A 22668-nucleotide genomic window follows, 5' to 3' on the forward strand; every position below is an offset into this window, starting at 1 on the left:
TGTAAGAGAACCAGGTTTGAACCCCAGTCAGTCCCATCTATATTACATCAGTTTCCTTTAGACTGGTTATGCGGCTGCGTAAACAGGCCAATACAGTGCAGCTCAGGTTGGCTAAGTAGTGTGAAGTGTTTAATTGTATCTCCTGGTACTCACAGGTTCTAGTGAGCAGCTCTCTGAAGTCGACGGTGACAGATACCCAGTACTGACTGAGCAGAGAGTCTCTGTAGCCCCAGACACTGACGTTCATAGACCTCGCCCCCGGCTCTGACGCTAGCCCTGCGAAGTGGATGGGATCGCTAGTGAACTGGTGAACGTGCCAGCACTGGCCCTCGTCTGTGGAAAACCTGACAGGAAAGAACACATACCGTACGTCAGAACATTTGCCATGAGGTGTGTTAAATCGTAACGTGGTTTTCTATGGAAGCCCTAGCAGATGTTTCAGTTCTTTAGGTTTTTTGAGGCCTCTGCATTCTAGCCTGGATACCAGTATTGTCTTACAGCAGAATAGCCTGAGACTGGGATCCAGGCTACCTGCATCGCCTTGCCCTCTGAAATGACTCCCTGGCCTATTCCCTATATATTACACTACTTTTAAAAACACAGAGCCCTTCTTTTTCCTATATAGTACACTACTTAGAACAGAGCCCTTCTTATGGACACACAGACGTACTTGATGTCTTTGATGAGCTGTGCAGAGTGCTCCACGGCCACCAGCAGTCCACCAGAGTCCAGGATGGCATAGTGGTGAGGTCCCTCCAGGGCCTGCAGCCAGGTGTAACCCCCATCATCTGACACGAATACGTCAGGCTTCATCACAGAGATGGCATCGCCCACACTCCCTGTGGGTTAGGGGGTCAGAGGTCAATTCAAATAGACAGCAAGGTGTAGGTCGTCTATGCCCATGAGGCATTTACAAGTTATATTCTTCAAGAATCAATGGCTATACAGTATATCATATTTTTAAGTTCATTTTTTATTTATTTATTGATGAACCAATCCCAGACTGACCCTTTAAATAACATTATATGGTAAACCTTCAGTACCATTTGACCTGGCAGGAAAAACTCCCAACCATACCCATGACACATCCATAGCACATTCATAGCACACAACATGGCATATAGTGGTGTGATATAGATTACATTTTGCATGTCAACATTTTGCATGTCAGGTGTGGCCCATCAATGTAAAGACACAGGTGTGTGTGTGTGTGTGTGTGTGTGTGTGTGTGTGTGTGTGTGTGTGTGTGTGTGTGTGTGTGTGTGTGTGTGTATTGCAGCACTCAAGCATCATCTTGTCTATGTAACGTAGCCTCAACACTTTCCAGACCAGAGGAGAACTCCGTCCATTTAGGTGTGTTCCTTTCATCTCAGAGACAAACAGAACTTCAGTAGCTGACTTTTATGCACAACGGAATTTCAGCAACACTTTCACTTCCTGCGAAATCAATCTCATCCCGAGTGTCCCCACCAATGGCTACTTCCTGTGGCTGATAGTGACCGGAGCGAGAGGGGCGACTTCTTCTTCTCTCAACCTGGCCGTGTCCGACGTCCTCTTCTACCAGTCACCCATTTTCTTCATTGTCAGCATTCCACATCAAAACAACTGCAGTCTCACGTCTTGCAGCATTTGGTATGGGTCTCTTGTTCACTGGTTAACCCCTGTTCCAGTGCTGCATCTGTGTGGAGCACAAACCCCTGACACACAGGGTGGGCTGTTGTTGTGTTGCCTGGCTGATTGTTCTGGGGGACAGTTTGTTCGGTGTGCTTCCGATTGGAATGCCTACATACAACTATGCTTACTTGGTTCTGTACTGCCTCCTGACGTCTGTGATGTTCTGCTGCCTCAGTTCTCAGGGTTCTGAAACAGCCTGGGCCAAGGGAAGGGGACAGGGAGGGGACAAATAACGTGAAGATGAGGACGTTCAAGATCATTTCGATTATCCTGATGAATATTTTGGTGAATTACCTCCCTGTGATTTTAAAATGATGTCTTTGTCCATCGTCCTCAATAATGTTGAAGCGCAGTACTTCTCACATTCCATTGGTTTGTCCATTAATGTAATCACCGGGTTTGTGCAGCCCCTGCTCTGCCTCGACAGGGCAGAGCAGATCTCTACAAAGACTCAGCCCTGCCACTTCCACGCTGCCAGATCGTAGCCTCTGCTCAGTCAGTCTGTGGTTCAAGCCATTTGTTCCTGCATAGATATTGTTATCCTGTTGTGCCAGTTTTTCCCCTAGCCTGACGCTGCTTTTCTCTCCGCTACAGTTCCGTCCGCTCTGACTCAGGTCCCTGTCTCCAGTCCCTTGTCTCGTCAGTCCTGCTTCCCTGCCCTGGACCCCCGCTCTACTGCTTCCTTGGATTCCGCTCCGGACCTGCTTACTCTGTCCCTACTTCCCTTGCCCCAGCCTCAGTTCCTGGTTCCCTGCTTGCCGCCCGAGCTTCCCCTGGCCTGCACCCCATCTATCCCCCGCTTTTCAACAAATACCTTAGTTACCTTATCCCTGTCTCCTAGTCTGAATCTGCACCTGGGTTCACCTGCGCCGCCCACCTAACAATTGTAATGGATAATGACATACATACATACATACATACATACATACATACATACATACATACATACATACATACATACATACATACATACATACATACATACATACATACATACATACATACATACATACATACATACATACATACATACATACATACATACATACATACATACATACATACATACATACATACATACATACATACATACATACATACATACATACATACATACATACATACATACATACATACATACATACATACATACATACATACATACATACATACATACATACATACATACATACATACATACATACATACATACATACATACATACATACATACATACATACATACATACATACATACATACATACATACATACATACATACATACATACATACATACATACATACATACATACATACATACATACATACATACATACATACATACATACATACATACATACATACATACATACATACATACATACATACATACATACATACATACATACATACATACATACATACATACATACATACATACATACATACATACATACATACATACATACATACATACATACATACATACATACATACATACATACATACATACATACATACATACATACATACATACATACATACATACATACATACATACATACATACATACATACATACATACATACATACATACATACATACATACATACATACATACATACATACATACATACATACATACATACATACATACATACATACATACATACATACATACATACATACATACATACATACATACATACATACATACATACATACATACATACATACATACATACATACATACATACATACATACATACATACAATTGTAATGGATATATTTTTACAGTGAGGTTTACATCTGATTTCTGCAACTTTTCAAAGTAGAAATTACTATACGTACCGCCATTTAATAAATCATGTAATTTAATGACTTAAGGTTAAAATGTGAGGTCAAAGCCATATTATTCTAACACTTGTCTTCTGCTACTAGCACGGATTTAGCTGATAGTCATTGCAAGTAAAGCGTTTCTCAATAAAGCAACTGTGGTTATCTACCTTAGTTGAATTTTCACTAAGTCGCTCTGGGTAAGAGCGTCTGCTGGGCCTCCCGAGTGGCGCAGTGGTCTAAGGTACTGCATCACTGTGCCACTAGAGATTCTGGGTGGGGATGTCCTTGTCCCAACGCGCACTAGTGACTCCTGTGGTGGGCCGGGCGCAGTACACGGTGTTTCCTCCGACACATTGGTGCGGCTGGCTTCCGGGTTATGGGCATTGTCAAGAAGCAGTGCAGTTGGGTTGTGTTTCGGAGGACGCATGGCTCTCGACCGTCGCCTCTCCCAAGTCCGTGTGGGAGTTGCAGCGACGAGACAAGACTAACTACCAATTGGATACCACAACCTGGGTAAAATAAAGAGCATCTGCTGAATGACCAAAACACGTTGGGTATTATCACAGAGATTGTGTCGCCAACACTCCCTGAGGGCGGGAGTCAGAGGGTAGGGGATAGTGGTCAGGAGCGGGCCGAGTCAAGCCTGGGACTCGGAGTGTTAGCGCTTGATCAGACTTTTCTTCTTAGTCAAATTGACACAGTCATGAACAGGTGAATGAATAAGGAGATGTGTGCGATTTACCGTGAGCCATGATGAGTCCTACAGCGTTTGGTTCACTGAGAGGCAGCATGGGGACGTTCAGCTTCATAGCCGTGCTGTAAGCTGCGTGGATGTGGAGACTGCACTTGTCAGGGTCTTTGGCTGTGGAGTCACACTTGGTGTTGGCAGGTTTCTGCAGGGGCACCCATTCCCCTCCCTGGTCAAAGGACACCACGGACTGCACCGAGCCATCTGGACAACAATACAACAACAGACATTTACTCCCCCCCAACGTATTTATTTGGACAGTGAAGCTATTTGTATTTTTTTAAATGAATTATTTGTCTCTATACTCCAGCATTTTGGATTTTCGATCAAATATTTCATGAGGCGACAGTACAGAAATGAAAGCACTTTGTATCTTTTATGCATGTTGTCCCTCCATTTGAATAAGTATTTGGACAAATTCACTTATAGTATATTAAAGTAAGAACAAGGATCACCCCCCCCCCCCACCAAAAAAAAATAATGCTATCCTCCGCCATTATTGGTAATACTGAGAGGTTAGCATGTCTTGGGGGTATATTCTGTACCCCTGTAACTTTCTCACTCATCATTATTCCCAATTATTTTTGCTAAAATCATGGTAGAATCCACTTTAAAATGTAGAAGTGTTCAGAAACATATTTTATTCTTATTTACAATAAAAGTGACTCCAAAATGACACAATACATTATTTACCATTCATTTCTATTGGGCGCACATTGTATGCTAGGAAAATGAGACCAAATACTAAAAACTTTTGACTACATCATAATACACACAAGTGAATTTGTCCATATAATTATAACATCTTCAAATGGGGGGACTAGATACATAAAGTGCTTTCATTTCTAAACAGTAAAACAAATATGCATGAAAATACCCTAAAATAAAAAGGTGACATTCTGTACTGTCGCCTCATATGAAACAAATCCCAAATACTGGCGTAAAGAGACAAAGTTGTTGCTTCACTGTCCATATAAATACATTTTTATTAATTTCACCTTTATTTAACCAGGTTGGCCAGTTGAGAACAAGTTCTCATTTACAACTGTGACCTGGCCAAGATAAAGCAAAGCAGTGCGACCAAAACAACACAGAGTTGCACATAAACCAAACGTACAGTCAATAACACAAAAGAAAATAAAGATTTTTCTATTTATGTACAGTGTGTGCAAATGTAGAAGAGTAGGGAGGTAGGCAATAAATAGGCCCTAGAGGTGAAAATAATTACAATTTAGCATTAATACTGGAGTGATAGATGTGCAGATGATGATGTGCAAATGATGATGTGCAAATAGAGATACTGGGATGCAAAAGAGCAAGAGGATAAATAATAATATGGGGATGAGGTAGTTGGGTGTGCTATTTACAGATTGGCTGTGTACAGGTACAGTGATCGGTAAGCTGCTCAGACAGCTGATACCTAAAGTTAGATGGAGTGTATATATAAATCCAGTGTATATGGGTCTACTGGATCTTTCTGAGCTGCTGTAGACATGCAGCTGATCTCACACTGAACAGCTAAGGAAAGTCATACTGGGCCTCATAACTGGCATATAATACACCGTAATCGGAGGACACAGGAGTCTGAGTGCTCTAAGTGTTGGGGCACTTAAAGCAGGTGTGTGTGTGTGTCTATGCGTGCATTTAGGTGTGTGTGTGTGTGTGTGTGTGTGTGTGTGTGTGTGTGTGTGTGTGTGTGTGTGTAGACCTACCCTCTGCCAGTATACTGGTGATGAAGACCCCTCGTAGAGAGGTAACGTTGGTGAAGTCAGTGTCTCCCCCTGTGGTGGTGTAGAGGTGACGCTCCAGAGACTTAGAGTACACTGTACCCCTGTCGTCTGACACATAGATGCTGCCATAGCCTGTGTCTGGGGACATATAGGAGAGAGACAGTTCTATTACTGTATTAAGTGAAGGAGAGGAAGAGAGGAGGTGATGAGGAAAGGAAAAGAGGAACAGAGGATGAGATGATGGGAGGAGTAGAAGAGGAAGGGAGATTTACTCTCTAAAACGGATGGATTATGGGGATTTTTTTAAATTAGGTTACTTAGATGGGTAGATGTAAGGATGTTAAAACAGTCCCTCTGTCATAGAGAACATATATGGTGCCAACACCAGTGTCTAGACACATACAGAACCAAGTCATGATCCATTTAGAAAGTTAAAGAGTGCTGTGTTAAGATGGGGAAGAAGTGAATGCAGGCTACAGCATGGATCATGAGGTGCATTTACAAACTTAAAGAGAGCTGTATTAAGAGGAGAAAGGGAAAGAAATGAAGAAGAGGAGAGGAAGACTGGAATAGAAGAGTAGAGGAAAGGATGAAGAGAGAACATTGGTCCTATTGGGGTCATATCCAACATGGTTAACTAGAGTGACAGGAAGAGGAGAGAACATTGGTCCTATTGGGGTCATATCCAACATGGTTAACTAGAGTGACAGGAAGAGGAGAGAACATTGGTCCTATTGGGGTCATATCCAACATGGTTAACTAGAGTGACAGGAAGAGGAGAGAACATTGGTCCTATTGGGGTCATATCCAACATGGTTAACTAGAGTGACAGGAAGAGGAGAGAACATTGGTCCTATTGGGGTCATATCCAACATGGTTAACTAGAGTGACAGGAAGAGGAGAGAACATTGGTCCTATTGGGGTCATATCCAACATGGTTAACTAGAGTGACAGGAAGAGGAGAGAACATTGGTCCTATTGGGGTCATATCCAACATGGTTAACTAGAGTGACAGGAAGAGGAGAGAACATTGGTTATTTATTGAGACACTGTGTGGAAATACTTTAAGATAAAAAGAAAGAACACAGTATAGGCTATTGACTCACCTCCTGGTTCGTCCACGTGCATGAACACCATGTCCTCATTGGCTGCCAGGATGGAATAGAACTCCTCGTGGCCAACCGGAGGCAGCTGAGCCATGTTCCACTCCTCCCCCTGGTTAGTCGACACATGGATCACCCTCAGAGTACCCTGGAGGAGGGCCGGAGAAAAACAGAGAGAGAAACAGAGAGAGAGAAACAGAGAGAGAGAAACAGAGAGAGTGAGAAGGGCCTTAGGCTTAGAGAACAAGCTTACATTCAAAGCAGGAACACAAACATTATGCAAACAAGTAGACCACACACACACACTTCCTCATACTTACAGTTCCAGTCATAACAGAGGCAAACAGAAACTTTCCCCCTAGGCCGAAAGAGAAGATCTTAGTGGCAACAGTCTTGATGGTCTTCCCATAGTCCGTAGTCCTCCTCAAGTCCAGCATCCCCCTGTCATCTGAGAGGGAGAGACAGATGATATCTAACTTTAAGAATAGATAAGGAGAACAAGTTATTTATCTTGGAATCCAGAACCACATTAACTATTTATGACAGTCTGTCACAAGAGACTCCTACTACTACTACGACTAGAGAGACTCCTACTACTACTACTACGACTAGAGAGACTCCTACTACTACTACTACGACTAGAGAGACTCCTACTACTACTACTACGACTAGAGAGACTCCTACTACGACTAGAGAGACTCCTACTACGACTAGAGAGACTCCTACTACGACTAGAGAGACTCCTACTACTCCTACGACTAGAGAGACTCCTACTACTCCTACGACTAGAGAGACTCCTACTACTCCTACGACTAGAGACTCCTACTACTCCTACGACTAGAGAGACTCCTACTACTCCTACGACTAGAGACTCCTACTACTCCTACGACTAGAGAGACTCCTACTACTCCTACGACTAGAGAGACTCCTACTACTCCTACGACTAGAGAGACTCCTACTACTCCTACGACTAGAGAGACTCCTACTACTCCTACGACTAGAGAGACTCCTACTACTCCTACGACTAGAGAGACTCCTACTACTCCTACGACTAGAGAGACTCCTACTACTCCTACGACTAGAGAGACTCCTACTACTCCTACGACTAGAGAGACTCCTACGACTAGAGAGACTCCTACGACTAGAGAGACTCCTACGACTAGAGAGACTCCTACGACTAGAGAGACTCCTACGACTAGAGAGACTCCTACGACTAGAGAGACTCCTACGACTAGAGAGACTCCTACGACTAGAGAGACTCCTACTACTCCTACGACTAGAGAGACTCCTACTACTCCTACGACTAGAGAGACTCCTACGACTAGAGAGACTCCTACGACTAGAGAGACTCCTACGACTAGAGAGACTCCTACGACTAGAGAGACTCCTACGACTAGAGAGACTCCTACGACTAGAGACCCGACGACTCCTACGACTAGAGAGACTCCTACGACTAGAGAGACTCCTACGACTAGAGAGACTCCTACGACTAGAGAGGACTCCCTACGACTAGAGAGACTCCTACGACTAGAGAGACTCCTACGACTAGAGAGACTCCTACGACTAGAGAGACTCCTACGACTAGACTGACGACTCCTACGAGACTCCTACGACTAGAGAGACTCCTACGACTAGAGAGACTCCTACGACTAGAGAGACTCCTACGACTAGAGAGACTCCTACGACTAGAGAGACTCCTACGACTAGAGAGACTCCTACGACTAGAGAGACTCCTCCTACTACTACGACTAGAGAGACTCCTCCTACTACTACGACTAGAGAGACTCCTACGACTAGAGACTCCTACTACTACGACTAGAGACTCCTACTACTACGACTAGAGACTCCTACGACTACGACTAGAGACTCCTACGACTACGACTGAGAGACTCCTACGACTACGACTAGAGAGACTCCTACTACTACGACTAGAGAGACTCCTACGACTACGACTAGAGAGACTCCTACGACTAGAGAGACTCCTACTACTACGACTAGAGAGACTCCTACGACTAGAGAGACTCCTACGACTACGACTAGAGACTCCTACGACTACGACTAGAGACTCCTACGACTACGACTAGAGACTCCTACGACTACGACTAGAGACTCCTACTACTACGACTAGAGAGACTACTACGACTAGAGAGACTCCTACGACTAGAGAGACTCCTACGACTAGAGAGACTCCTACGACTAGAGAGACGACTACGACTAGAGACTCCTACGACTACGACTAGAGACTCCTACGACTAGAGACTCCTACTACTACGACTAGAGACTCCTACTACTACGACTAGAGACTCCTACGACTAGAGACTCCTACTACTACGACTAGAGACTCCTACTACTACGACTAGAGAGACTACTACGACTAGAGAGACTACTACGACTAGAGAGACTACTACGACTAGAGAGACTACTACGACTAGAGAGACTACTACTACGACTAGAGAGACTACTACTACTAGAGAGACTACTACTACTACTACTACTACTACTACTACTACTACTACTACTACAACTACAACAGAGACATTCTAGAGTTTATTAGCTATTGAACGGGGTGTCTGTCACTTACTGCAGGATCCATTGAGGCTGGTGGTGAAGAATATGTTACTGTCCATCCCCCTGGAAACAGAGAAGATGACAAGCTGTCACCACACATTACTAGCCTTTGTAAACATTTATTTTAAGAAATGGAACTAGGCAAGTCAGTTAAGAACAAATTCTTATTTACAATGACAGCCTACCGGGGAACAGTGGGTTAACAACCTTGTTCAGAATGACAGATTTTATTTTACCTTGTCCACTTAGGGATTCGATCCAGCAACCTTTCGGTTACTTGCCCAACGCTCTAACCATTAGGCTACCTGCCGCTGTACCCAAACAAGTTTAGTTCCTAGTACAGCACCAAGATCACCGTTTTCAATGTATACTGGACTGATATAGTTTGGGACACACTGGTACAGCTGGAGATATGATGGAAGTTGAGACAGGCTGAAGAGACAAACAGCTGATCCTGCCGTCCTAATGGGACCTCGGTGACTTGCTTTATCGTCTTGGTTACAGTTTAAATCACACATTCCCTCCCACATTACATACTGTACAGCCATGCCCTTCTCAAATATCTACTTTGCTGTGTTTGTCTTCAAAAAGTATTGTCATGCCATAGTTAAGTTTGACCTATATTCCTGTGTTTCTACCCAGGTTGTGTCTTTAGGGACTGGGAGAAGAGGCTGGGTGGTGTGATGTCGCTGTGTGTGTGTGTGTGTGTGTGTGTGTGTGTGTACTGTACACTACTTGTGATGCTCTGGGTGTCGCAGCTCTAGAAAGTGAACCAGCGAGGGTAAACAAACACTCAACAGCTACTACTGACGCCCTTTCATCACAATGCAGGCAGAACCAGGAAATACCTCTACACAAAAATAGAGCTTCTGCAGGGTAGGGCTTGGCCCAGAGAACACATAGTCAAACACTAACTAACATAACTGGAATTCCAGTTTACTGCCTGCTTTTACAGTGTGTTTTACAGTGCTTATGGTGCCCTGATAACAGTCGGGGCAATATTGATGTTTATTTAGTATGTTTATTCAACATACTACATCTAAAAAACTAAATCAGCTAGCTTATTGGTCTATTCATAGAGATCCTATTAAATTACTAGAGGGACTAAACCCTCAAAGTTCCATAACTGGGTGAAAATGGCAGCCATCTTGGTCAGGTAGAAATCCAAAACCAGTCTAATTGGATTGAATGGCAGTAGAGGCATTGGTGATGCAATTCCTGCTTTTACTGATGCAGGACAATAAAAGTAAGGCAAGTGATGTAACACAAATTGTGTAATGGAATTATAGTCAACCTAGGATTTTGTCATAATTACAAATACAGTTTATACATGTTTTAAAAAACACATTTTCTATATAAATAGCCTCTAAAAAAATATATGTTAACACACCATAAATGTCTCAGATTTGGTTTTCTTGGAAAGCTGCAAGTGCTATTATATGATACAATATCAGTACTTGTTGCATTTACAACGTTATACAAAATAATACATATATTTGTGTCACAGTGAAATGTGTTATTTTACAGGGTCAGCCATAGTACGGCACCCCTGAAGCAAATTACGGTTAAGTGTCTTGCACATGGGCACACTGACAGATTTTTCACCTTGTTGACTTGGGTTTTCAAACCAGCGACCTTTTAGTTACTGGCCCAATGCTCTAACCGCTAGGCTACCTGCCAGTCTAAATCCTATCATAAACTGATTCGAGCCAGTGTATGGCTGTGGATTGACTGCATTGTTAGAATGGAATGTTGGCAGTTAATTAGAAAAATGTATGGAATCATTCCTCTAAAACACATACAGCGCATTTATGGAATCATTCCTCTAGCTAACATACATACAGTGCAGATACATTCTTCACATTCATTGTTTTAAACAATATCTTAGCACAGCACTAGCAAAACGTGGTCGACCATCTCCCTGACCAATATGTCTGACCTTTGAACCATCATAAGAAGGTTCATCACCATTCTAGTATTCAAATTCTATGGGTTTATTCAATATACGACATCTACAACTAATCAGCTAGCTACCTGAGGGAGCAGAGGTCAAGCTGATATAATTCCAGCAAATCAACCACAGGGACTGAGCTGCAGTTAAGAGAGGGAATGAACATACAGTTCAGTCTACATAACAACAGTGGTCATTATAGGAACTGAAAACAGACCATGAGCAATGGGATAACTGGCTGCTAATAGATCCTAACTTTTACAAACTCTTACCCTGTGGGCAACCATGTAAGGATGGGTTCTTCTGCTACTGTACTATACATCTTTGCCCAAAGTTGATGTCTCTTTGCCCAAAGTTGATGTCTCTTTGCTATATATCTTTATCCAAAGTTGATGTCTCTTTGCTATATATCTTTACCCAAAGTTGATGTCTCTTACCATTTGAACAGACACACCATGTCGTGGATCTTCCTCCAGTTCTCTCCAAAGTCCTCTGACAGCCAGAGCTCGTTCTGTAAAGGGTTTAAAAGGGTATTAAAAATACATAAATTGGGCCTCCCGAGTGGCGCCAGCGGTCTAAGGCAATGCATCGCAGTGCTTGAGGCGTCACTACAGACCCGGGTTTGATCCCAGGGTGTCACAACCGGCCGTGATCGGGAGGCCCAGTGTCATCCGAGTTGGGGGATGGTTTGGCCCGGGGAGCTTTACTTGGCTCATTGCGCTCTTGTGGCGAGCCAGGCGCCTGCAGTATGACTTCGGTCGTCAGTTGAACAGTGTTTCTTCCGACACATTGGTGCGGCTGGCTTCCGGGTTAAGCAGGCGGGTGTTAAGGAGCGTGGTTTGGCGGGTCATGTTTCGGAGGACGCTTAACTCGACCTTTGCCTCCCGAGACCATTGGGGAGTTGCAGCAATGATAAGATAAAAAAAAAGGGCTAAAATAATAAAAATAAAAAATAAACTTTTGTTGCCATATTCACAACAAAATATATGGCCCCAATAATGTTCTCTCTAGTTTTGTTTTGATTCCCACAGCTTTACGCGCCAACTGACACATGTAGCCCTTTACACTCGTACCCGTATCCGGGTTGAAAATGTCAGATTTGGGCACTGATAAGCGCCTTCATTGGAATGCAGCGCCTGTACAGTAACATGACATCAGAGCCCTGGCTCTGTGCTTCACCCAGCTGTATGGGTTTAGACTGACAGACGTTCTGAACTGGAAACCACAACAAGTTACCCTCCATCCCTTCAGATAATTTAGCTACTTTTGCTAAAATTATTGTTGTCTGACTGGGGGGGGGGGGGGGGGGGGAATGCTGTAAATTAAGAGGACTTATATGTTATTTTGAAAGATGAGACGGTTTATAATAAAATACCGCTTTGATATCATACAAGCAAGCCAGACAACCGTGAGTCCATATATGCACTTCACATTTCCATATCATAAGAAACTCATGTCATATACACAGTGTCAACGTTTATGATCACCATGTTTGATGTACAGTTACAAGATGACCTGTCGTCATAGCCTGGGGTTGTTCTGAACAGAATGTGCCTGTGTTTATTGTGAAGAACATTTGCATTCAGGTGCGTTTTTCCACTGCATGACCTCTTTTCTATGTGCATCAACATTATGGTCCATTTCTTCTGAATTACCCTGTGAAAGCCTAACACTGTAAGATCATATTTTATAACTTAATCAAATCATGTTGGCAATAGATCAGACTTTCATATCATGACAACCTGACCCAAATTGCGATTTATAAAAAGGGACCATTTTTGGATTGCGTAAACAACAACAGTAATTGTGTGATGGCTGGGAAGCAGGGTTGTGTTCCAAACAAAACATCTACAAGTGTGCTTGCTCTAGTTCCTCAACGGCACAGCAAGTAGAGCTCCAAAAAGTACCTAATAGTTGAAGATTTGAATATGCTTTGGCACTGTGCACACTTTGGAGAGGTGTTAGCCATCTCACTTTTTTTGTCTTATGTTGCACCTTCTATAGAAACGTTTGTGGTCACACGCACATCCTTATGTTGCACCTACCCCACATTATCCAGACATCCTTATGTTGCACCTACCCCACATTATCCAGACATCCTTATGTTGCACCTACCCCACATTATCCAGACATCCTTATGTTGCACCTACCCCACATTATCCAGACATTCGTATCATGCTAATGAACGTATTCAGACCATTTTCAGATTTCTTTATCACGATGAAGGGAAAAAAAAGGACACTGCTCTTGATAGTATCACTGATATTTAATAAGCTTACGTGTAAGCATATAACCCCGGGCCACGTGTAAGCGTATAACCCCGGGCCACGTGTAAGCGTATAACCCCGGGCCACGTGTAAGCGTATAACCCCGGGCCACGTGTAAGCGTATAACCCCGGGCCACGTGTAAGCGTATAACCCCGGGCCACGTGTAAGCGTATAACCCCGGGCCACGTGTAAGCATAAGCTTATTAAATATCAGTGATACTATCAAGAGCAGTGTGCGGTTTCCCTTCTCCTTCATCTTGTTCTACTGTTGCCAGGCACCTGCAAAAAAGATTTCAAAAGGCACTCGCACATCTGAGCATTTTTTTAAATTTCTTTATCAACAAATGCAGTAAAAAGTACAGTAAATGTAAAATGTCCCCCCAAAAAATAAAGTGTAATGTTTGTATTCAATCTTGTGTCAGGTGAACTGTTGTGTCCTCACCTTTGGTCTAATCATTTTCCCATGATCTCCAAACTGTTCCCATTCAATTCATTTTCCCATGATCTCCAAACTGTTCCCATTCAATTGCTACCATGCTCATGTATACGTTTCTCATATTTCTTCTGTAAGAAACATTTCAATTTAGCTCTAAATAAAGTGATTTAGACAGAGAGGCTCTAAACAGCTTCTATCAACCCTGAGAGGTACATGATGAGGCTGACTAGACAACTGGTGTTGTAAAAGTACTGATAGGTTATGTGTGTCGATGGGTCTGGGTGTTAAGAGAATAATAATTTGTAGTACTCCTCACCCTCCACACGCCCCCCCCCTGACCCCCCCCCAGACTCACAGTGTTGCTGATAACCAGGAGTACGTTGGCATCTCTGGGGTTGTATGTGATCTGCATCAAAGGGTTGAAGGGAAGGTCCTGGTGTTCAAAGCTGTTCCCAAAGTCTTTGGAGATAAAGATACGAGATCCCAGGCTGCCAGACACATCACCTGTCAGGATCACCTGGGAGGAGCAGGACAGGCAAACCAAATGATGATATGTCCCATTGAACTCATAGAACGATTCTGAACATTGAACAGTGGTCTACAACATCACACGTCTTTTGATACATTAGGGAGATATAACATACTATAAGCCTTGATACGGGACAGTAAAGGTTCATACATGCATAGAAAACTAACAAGGTTATACCTGCAGTCTTTCAGTAAAGTGTTGCCATTAATTTCAGAAATTTGTCTTCTAGAACATGCCATTAACACGTAAGATAGTTCACAGGTTCTAAAAACACATCTTACCTTCCCAGAGTTCTCTGGTCCGATGGCGATGCCGAACTCTGTTCTGATGAAAGTGTTGTTGATGAGGTTTGTGACATCCTGGAACGACTTCCCATAGTTCTCACTGAGGAAGCAAACTTAATATTCAACAACTCAAATAATATCTGGCTATATTTTATCACAGAAAATCTTTGACACAACTGGTGATGAATCAGTCTGCTCTTACCTTCGATAGAGTTTGGACTGGGCGAATCTCAACATGAAGAATGGAACCTGGAATGTTGTCAAAGCCAGGATGACCTGTAGAGAACAAGTCTAGCTTTAGGACTGGCATAGAGCGCGCCCGTAAGGTCTGGCATAAAACCCCAGTAAGGTCTGGCATAGAACCCCTTGTAAGGTCCGGTATAGAACCCCTTGTAAGGTCCGGTATAGAACCCCTTGTAAGGTCCGGTATAGAACCCCTTGTACGGTCCGGTATAGAACCCCTTGTACGGTCCGGTATAGAACCCCTTGTACGGTCCGGTATAGAACCCCTTGTACGGTCCGGTATAGAACCCCTTGTACGGTCCGGTATAGAACACCAGTACGGTCCGGTATAGAACACCAGTACGGTCCGGTATAGAACACCAGTAAGGTCCGGTATAGAACACCAGTAAGGTCCGGTATAGAACCCCAGTACGGTCCGGTATAGAACCCCAGTACGGTCCGGTATAGAACCCCAGTACGGTCCGGTATAGAACACCAGTAAGGTCCGGTATAGAACACCAGTAAGGTCCGGTATAGAACACCAGTAAGGTCCGGTATAGAACACCAGTAAGGTCCGGTATAGAACACCAGTAAGGTCCGGTATAGAACACCAGTAAGGTCTGGTATAGAACACCAGTAAGGTCTACTACAGAACACCAGTAAGGTCTACTACAGAACACCAGTAAGGTCTACTATAGAACACCAGTAAGGTCTACTATAGAACACCAGTAAGGTCTACTATAGAACACCAGTAAGGTCTACTATAGAACACCAGTAAGGTCTGGTATAGAACACCAGTAAGGTCTACTATAGAACACCAGTAAGGTCTACTATAGAACACCAGTAAGGTCTGGTATAGAACACCAGTAAGGTCTGGTATAGAACACCAGTAAGGTCTACTATAGAACACCAGTAAGGTCTACTATAGAACACCAGTAAGGTCTACTATAGAACACCAGTAAGGTCTACTATAGAACACCAGTAAGGTCTACTATAGAACACCAGTAAGGTCTGGTATAGAACACCAGTAAGGTCTACTATAGAACACCAGTAAGGATAGTTATACAACACTTCATTCCATCTATAAGTTTGAGACTCTGGTTTGACATAACGATCATTTAGTTATATCAGTACGTAATAGGGACAGAATGGAACACCAAACTCACCCCGGTGGAGTCTCCAACCCAGGCCAGTGACACGGACCCACTCAGGTCATTGAAGGAAAACTGAGAGGAAAAGAGAGAAAAGCAGACACGTTCTGTTTATTGTTCACAGACTGATATCCATCACAACATCATGTATAACATCATGTGTAAGCCATCACATTACTCATGCAGTGTGTGAGTCATCCAGAAATGGTTTCATTCATACATGACCTTAAATACTAGCAGCAGTGGGTCTGATAATGTAGGCCTCATAAAGTAATAAAGGAAATTGCAATAAAGTAATTCCCCTAATCTGACTGTGTTCACATGCCAGTAGCATCTTTTCAACCAGCCGTGAAGCTAATGCTGTACCATACCTCTCCCTCGCCCAACCTAGTGCTGTACCATACCTCTCCCTCTCCCAACCTAGTGCTGTACCATACCTCTCCCTCTCCCTACCTAATGCTGTAACATACCTCTACCTCTCCCTACCTAGTGCTGTACCATACCTCTCCCTCCCTAATGCTGTACCATACCTCTCCCTCCCTAATGCTGTACCATACCTCTCCCTCCCTAATGCTGTACCATACCTCTCCCTCCCTAATGCTGTACCATACCTCTCCCTCCCTAATGCTGTACCATACCTCTCCCAAACTAATGCTGTACCATACCTCTCCCAAACTAATGCTGTACCATACCTCTCCCTCTCCCTACCTAATGCTGTACCATACCTCTCCCTCTCCCTACCTAATGCTGTACCATACCTCTCCCTCTCCCTACCTAATGCTGTACCATACCTCTCCCTCTCCCAACCTAATGCTGTACCATGCCTCTCCCTCTCCCAACCTAATGCTGTACCATACCTCTCCCTCTCCCAACCTAGTGCTGTACCATACCTCTCCCTCTCCCTCTCCCAACCTAGTGCTGTACCATACCTCTCCCAACCTAGTGCTGTACCATACCGCTCCCTCTCCCAACCTAGTGCTGTACCATACCTCTCCCTCTCCCAACCTAGTGCTGTACCATACCTCTCCCTCTCCCAACCTAGTGCTGTACCATACCTCTCCCTCTCCCAACCTAGTGCTGTACCATACCTCTCCCTCTCCCAACCTAGTGCTGTACCATACCTCTCCCAACCTAGTGCTGTACCATACCTCTCCCAACCTAGTGCTGTACCATACCTCTCCCAACCTAGTGCTGTACCATACCTCTCCCTCTCCCAACCTAGTGCTGTACCATACCTCTCCCTCTCCCAACCTAGTGCTGTACCATACCTCTCCCTCTCCCAACCTAATGATGTACCATCCCTCTATCTCTCCCAACCTAGTGCTGTACAATGTCTCTCCCTCTCCCAACCTAATGCTGTACCATACCTCTCCCAACCTAATGCTGTACCATACCTCTCCCTCTCCCAACCTAGTGCTGTACAATGCCTCTCCCAACCTAATACTGTACCATACCTCTCCCAACCTAATGCTGTACCATACCTCTCCCTCTCCCAACCTAATGCTGTACCATACCTCTCCCAACCTAATGCTGTACCATACCTCTCCCTCTCCCAACCAAGTGCTGTACCATACCTCTCCCTCTCCCAACCTAATGCTGTACCATACCTCTCCCAACCTAGTGCTGTACCATACCTCTCCCAACCTAGTGCTGTACCATACCTCTCCCTCTCCCAACGTAATGCTGTACCATAACTCTCCCACTCCCAACCTAGTGCAGTACCATACCTCTCCCTCTCCCAACCTAGTTCTGTACCATACCTCTCCCTCTCCCAACCTAGTGCTGTACCATACCTCTCCCTCTCCCAACCTAGTGCTGTACCATACCTCTCCCAACCTAGTGCTGTACCATACCTCTCCCTCTCCCAACCTAGTGCAGTACCATACCTCTCCCTCTCCCAACCTAGTGCTGTACCATACCTCTCCCTCTCCCAACCTAGTGCTGTACCATACCTCTCCCTCTCCCAACCTAGTGCTGTACCATACCTCTCCCTCTCCCAACCTAGTGCTGTACCATACCTCTCCCAACCTAGTGCTGTACCATACCTCTCCCTCTCCCAACGTAATGCTGTACCATACCTCTCCCACTCCCAACCTAATGCAGTACCATACCTCTCCCTCTCCCAACCTAGTTCTGTACCATACCTCTCCCAACCTAGTGCTGTACCATACCTCTCCCAACCTAGTGCTGTACCATACCTCTCCCTCTCCCTCTCCCAACCTAATGCTGTACCATACCTCTCCATCTCCCAACCTAATGCTGTACCATACCTCTCCCAACCTAATGCTGTACCATACCTCTCCCTCTCCCAACCTAGTGCTGTACCATACCTCTCCCTCTCCCAACCTAGTTCTGTACCATACCTCTCCCTCTCCCAACCTAATGCTGTACCATACCTCTCCCTCTCCCAACCTAATGCTGTACCATACCTCTCCCAACCTAGTGCTGTACCATACCTCTCCCTCTCCCAACCTAGTGCTGTACCATACCTCTCCCAACCTAGTGCTGTACCATACCTCTCCCTCTCACAACCTAATGCTGTACCATACCTCTCCCAACCCAATGCTGCACCATACCTCTCCCTCTCCCAACCTAATGCTGCACCATACCTCTCCCTCTCCCAACCTAATGCTGCACCATACCTCTCCCTCTCCCAACCTAGTGCTGTACCATACCTCTCCCAACCTAGTGCTGTACAATACCTCTCCCTCTCCCAACCTAATGCTGTACCATGCCTCTCCCTCTCCCAACCTAATGCTGTACCATACCTCTTCCAACCTAATGCTGTACCATACCTCTCCCAACCTAATGCTGTACCATACCTCTCTCTCTCCCAACCTAGTGCTGTACCATACCTCTTCCTCTCCCAACCTAGTGCTGTACCATACCTCTTCCTCTCCCAACCTAGTGCTGTACCATACCTCTTCCAACCTAATGCTGTACCATACCTCTCCCAACCTAATGCTGTACCATACCTCTCCCAACCTAATGCTGTACCATACCTCTCCCTCTCCCAACCTAGTGCTGTACCATACCTCTCCCTCTCCCAACCTAGTGCTGTACCATACCTCTCCCAACCTAATGCTGTACCATACCTCTCCCAACCTAATGCTGTACCATACCTCTCTCTCTCCCAACCTAGTGCTGTACCATACCTCTTCCTCTCCCAACCTAGTGCTGTACCATACCTCTTCCTCTCCCAACCTAGTGCTGTACCATACCTCTTCCTCTCCCAACCTAGTGCTGTACCATACCTCTTCCAACCTAATGCTGTACCATACCTCTCCCAACCTAATGCTGTACCATACCTCTCCCAACCTAATGCTGTACCATACCTCTCCCTCTCCCAACCTAGTGCTGTACCATACCTCTCCCTCTCCCAACCTAGTGCTGTACCATACCTCTCCCTCTCCCAACCTAGTGCTGTACCATACCTCTCCCAACCTAGTGCTGTACCATACCTCTCCCAACCTAGTGCTGTACCATACCTCTCCCTCTCCCAAACTAATGCTGTACCATACCTCTCCCAACCTAGTGCTGTACCATACCTCTCCCTCTCCCAACCTAGTGCTGTACCATACCTCTCCCTCTCCCAAACTAATGCTGTACCATACCTCTCCCTCTCCCAAACTAATGCTGTACCATACCTCTCCCTCTCCCAACCTAGTGCTGTACCATACCTCTCCCAACCTAGTGCTGTACCATACCTCTCCCTCTCCCAACCTAGTGCTGTACCATGCCCCTCCCTCTCCCAACCAAGGGATGTACAATACCTCTCCCTCTCCCAAGCTAGTGCTGTACCATGCCTCTCCCTCTCCCAACCTAGTGCTGTACCATGCCTCTCCCTCTCCCAACCTAATGCTGTACCATACCTCTCCCTCTCCCAACCTAATGCTGTACCATACCTCTCCCAACCTAGTGCTGTACAATACCTCTCCCTCTCCCAAGCTAGTGCTGTACCATAACTCTCCCTCTCCCAACCTAGTGCTGTACCATACCTCTCCCAACCTAGTGCTGTACAATACCTCTCCCTCTCCCAACCTAGTGCTGTACCATACCTCTCCCTCTCCCAACCTAGTGCTGTACCATGCCCCTCCCTCTCCCAACCAAGGGATGTACAATACCTCTCCCTCTCCCAAGCTTGTGCTGTACCATGCCTCTCCCAACCTAGTGCTGTACCATGCCTCTCCCTCTCCCAACCTAGTGCTGTACCATGCCTCTCCCTCTCCCAACCTAGTGCTGTACCATGCCTCTCCCTCTCCCAACCTAGTGCTGTACAATACCTCTCCCTCTCCCAACCTAGTGCTGTACCATACCTCTCCCTCTCCCAACCTAGTGCTGTACAATACCTCTCCCTCTCCCAACCTTGTTCTGTACCATACCTCTCCCTCTCCCAACCTAACGCTGTAAAATACCTCTCCCTCTCCCAACCTAGTGCTGTACCATACCTCTCCCTCTCCCAAACTAGTGCTGTACCATACCTCTCCCTACCTAATGCTGTACCATACCTCTCCCTACCTAATGCTGTACCATACCTCTCCCTCTCCCAACCTAGTTCTGTACCATACCTCTCCCTACCTAATGCTGTACCATACCTCTCCCTCTCCCAACCTAGTGCTGTACAATACCTCTCCCTCTCCCAACCTTGTGCTGTACCATACCTCTCCCTCTCCAACCTAGTTCTGTACCATACCTCTCCCTCTCCCAACCTAACGCTGTAAAATACCTCTCCCTCTCCCAACCTAGTGCTGTACCATACCTCTCCCTCTCCCAACCTAGTGCTGTACCATACCTCTCCCTACCTAATGCTGTACCATACCTCTCCCTCTCCCAACCTAGTGCTGTACCATACCTCTCCCTCTCCCAACCTAGTGCTGTACCATACCTCTCCCTCTCCCAACCTAGTGCTGTACCATACCTCTCCCAACCTAGTGCGTACCATACCTCTCCCTACCTAGTGCTGTACCATACCGCTCCCTCTCCCAACCTAGTGCTGTACCATACCTCTCCCTCTCCCAACCTAGTGCTGTACCATACCTCTCCCTCTCCCAACCTAGTGCTGTACCATACCTCTCCCTCTCCCAACCTAGTGCTGTACCATACCTCTCCCAACCTAGTGCTGTACCATACCTCTCCCAACCTAGTGCTGTACCATACCTCTCCCAACCTAGTGCTGTACCATACCTCTCCCAACCTAGTGCTGTACCATACCTCTCCCAACCTAGTGCTGTACCATACCTCTCCCTCTCCCAACCTAGTGCTGTACCATACCTCTCCCTCTCCCAACCTAATGATGTACCATCCCTCTCTCTCTCCCAACCTAGTGCTGTACCATACCTCTCCCTCTCCCAACCTAATGATGTACCATCCCTCTCTCTCTCCCAACCTAGTGCTGTACCATACCTCTCCCTCTCCCAACCTAATGATGTACCATCCCTCTCTCTCTCCCAACCTAGTGCTGTACCATACCTCTCCCTCTCCCAACCTAGTGCTGTACCATACCTCTCCCGACCTAGTGCTGTACCATACCTCTCCCAACCTAGTGCTGTACCATACCTCTCCCAACCTAATGCTGTACCATACATCTCCCTCTCCCAACCTAATGCTGTACCATACCTCTCCCAACCTAATGCTGTACCATACCTCTCCCAACCTAATGCTGTACCATACCTCTCCCTCTCCCAACCTAGTGCTGTACCATACCTCTCCCTCTCCCAACCTAGTGCTGTACCATGCCTCTCCCAACCTAATGCTGTACCATACCTCTCCCAACCTAATGCTGTACCATACCTCTCCCTCTCCCAACCTAATGCTGTACCATACCTCTCCCTCTCCCAACCTAATGCTGTACCATACCTCTCCCAACCTAGTGCTGTACCATACCGCTCCCTCTCCCAACCTAGTGCTGTACCATACCTCTCCCTCTCCCAACCTAATGCTGTACCATACCTCTCCCAACCTAATGCTGTACCATACCTCTCCCAACCTAATGCTGTACCATACCTCTCCCAACCTAGTGCTGTACCATACCGCTCCCTCTCCCAACCTAGTGCTGTACCATACCTCTCCCAACCTAGTGCTGTACCATACCTCTCCCTCTCCCAACCTAGTGCTGTACCATACCTCTCCCTCTCCCAACGTAATGCTGTACCATACCTCTCCCA

General features: G+C 45.6%; 1 protein-coding gene across 1 annotated transcript in view; it reads right to left on the reverse strand.

Moving 5' to 3' along the window:
- LOC106572865 (sortilin) overlaps window positions 1-22668 on the reverse strand; it is a 123861-nt gene that overhangs the window by 5687 nt on the left and 95506 nt on the right. Inside the window, exons 2-13 of the mRNA XM_014147408.3 lie at window positions 16520-16579; window positions 15334-15407; window positions 15129-15231; window positions 14674-14835; window positions 12052-12125; window positions 9677-9726; window positions 7416-7543; window positions 7099-7243; window positions 5975-6130; window positions 4257-4466; window positions 671-839; window positions 154-344 (exon numbers count right to left, since the gene is read on the reverse strand). Of these exons, the coding sequence (XP_014002883.1) occupies window positions 154-344; window positions 671-839; window positions 4257-4466; window positions 5975-6130; window positions 7099-7243; window positions 7416-7543; window positions 9677-9726; window positions 12052-12125; window positions 14674-14835; window positions 15129-15231; window positions 15334-15407; window positions 16520-16579 (1522 nt within the window). The remainder of the gene's footprint in view (window positions 1-153; window positions 345-670; window positions 840-4256; window positions 4467-5974; window positions 6131-7098; window positions 7244-7415; window positions 7544-9676; window positions 9727-12051; window positions 12126-14673; window positions 14836-15128; window positions 15232-15333; window positions 15408-16519; window positions 16580-22668) is intronic.

Source organism: Salmo salar, chromosome 15 (genome assembly GCF_965601325.2).
Source record: "Salmo salar chromosome 15, fSalSal1, whole genome shotgun sequence".
NCBI lineage: Eukaryota > Metazoa > Chordata > Actinopteri > Salmoniformes > Salmonidae > Salmo > Salmo salar.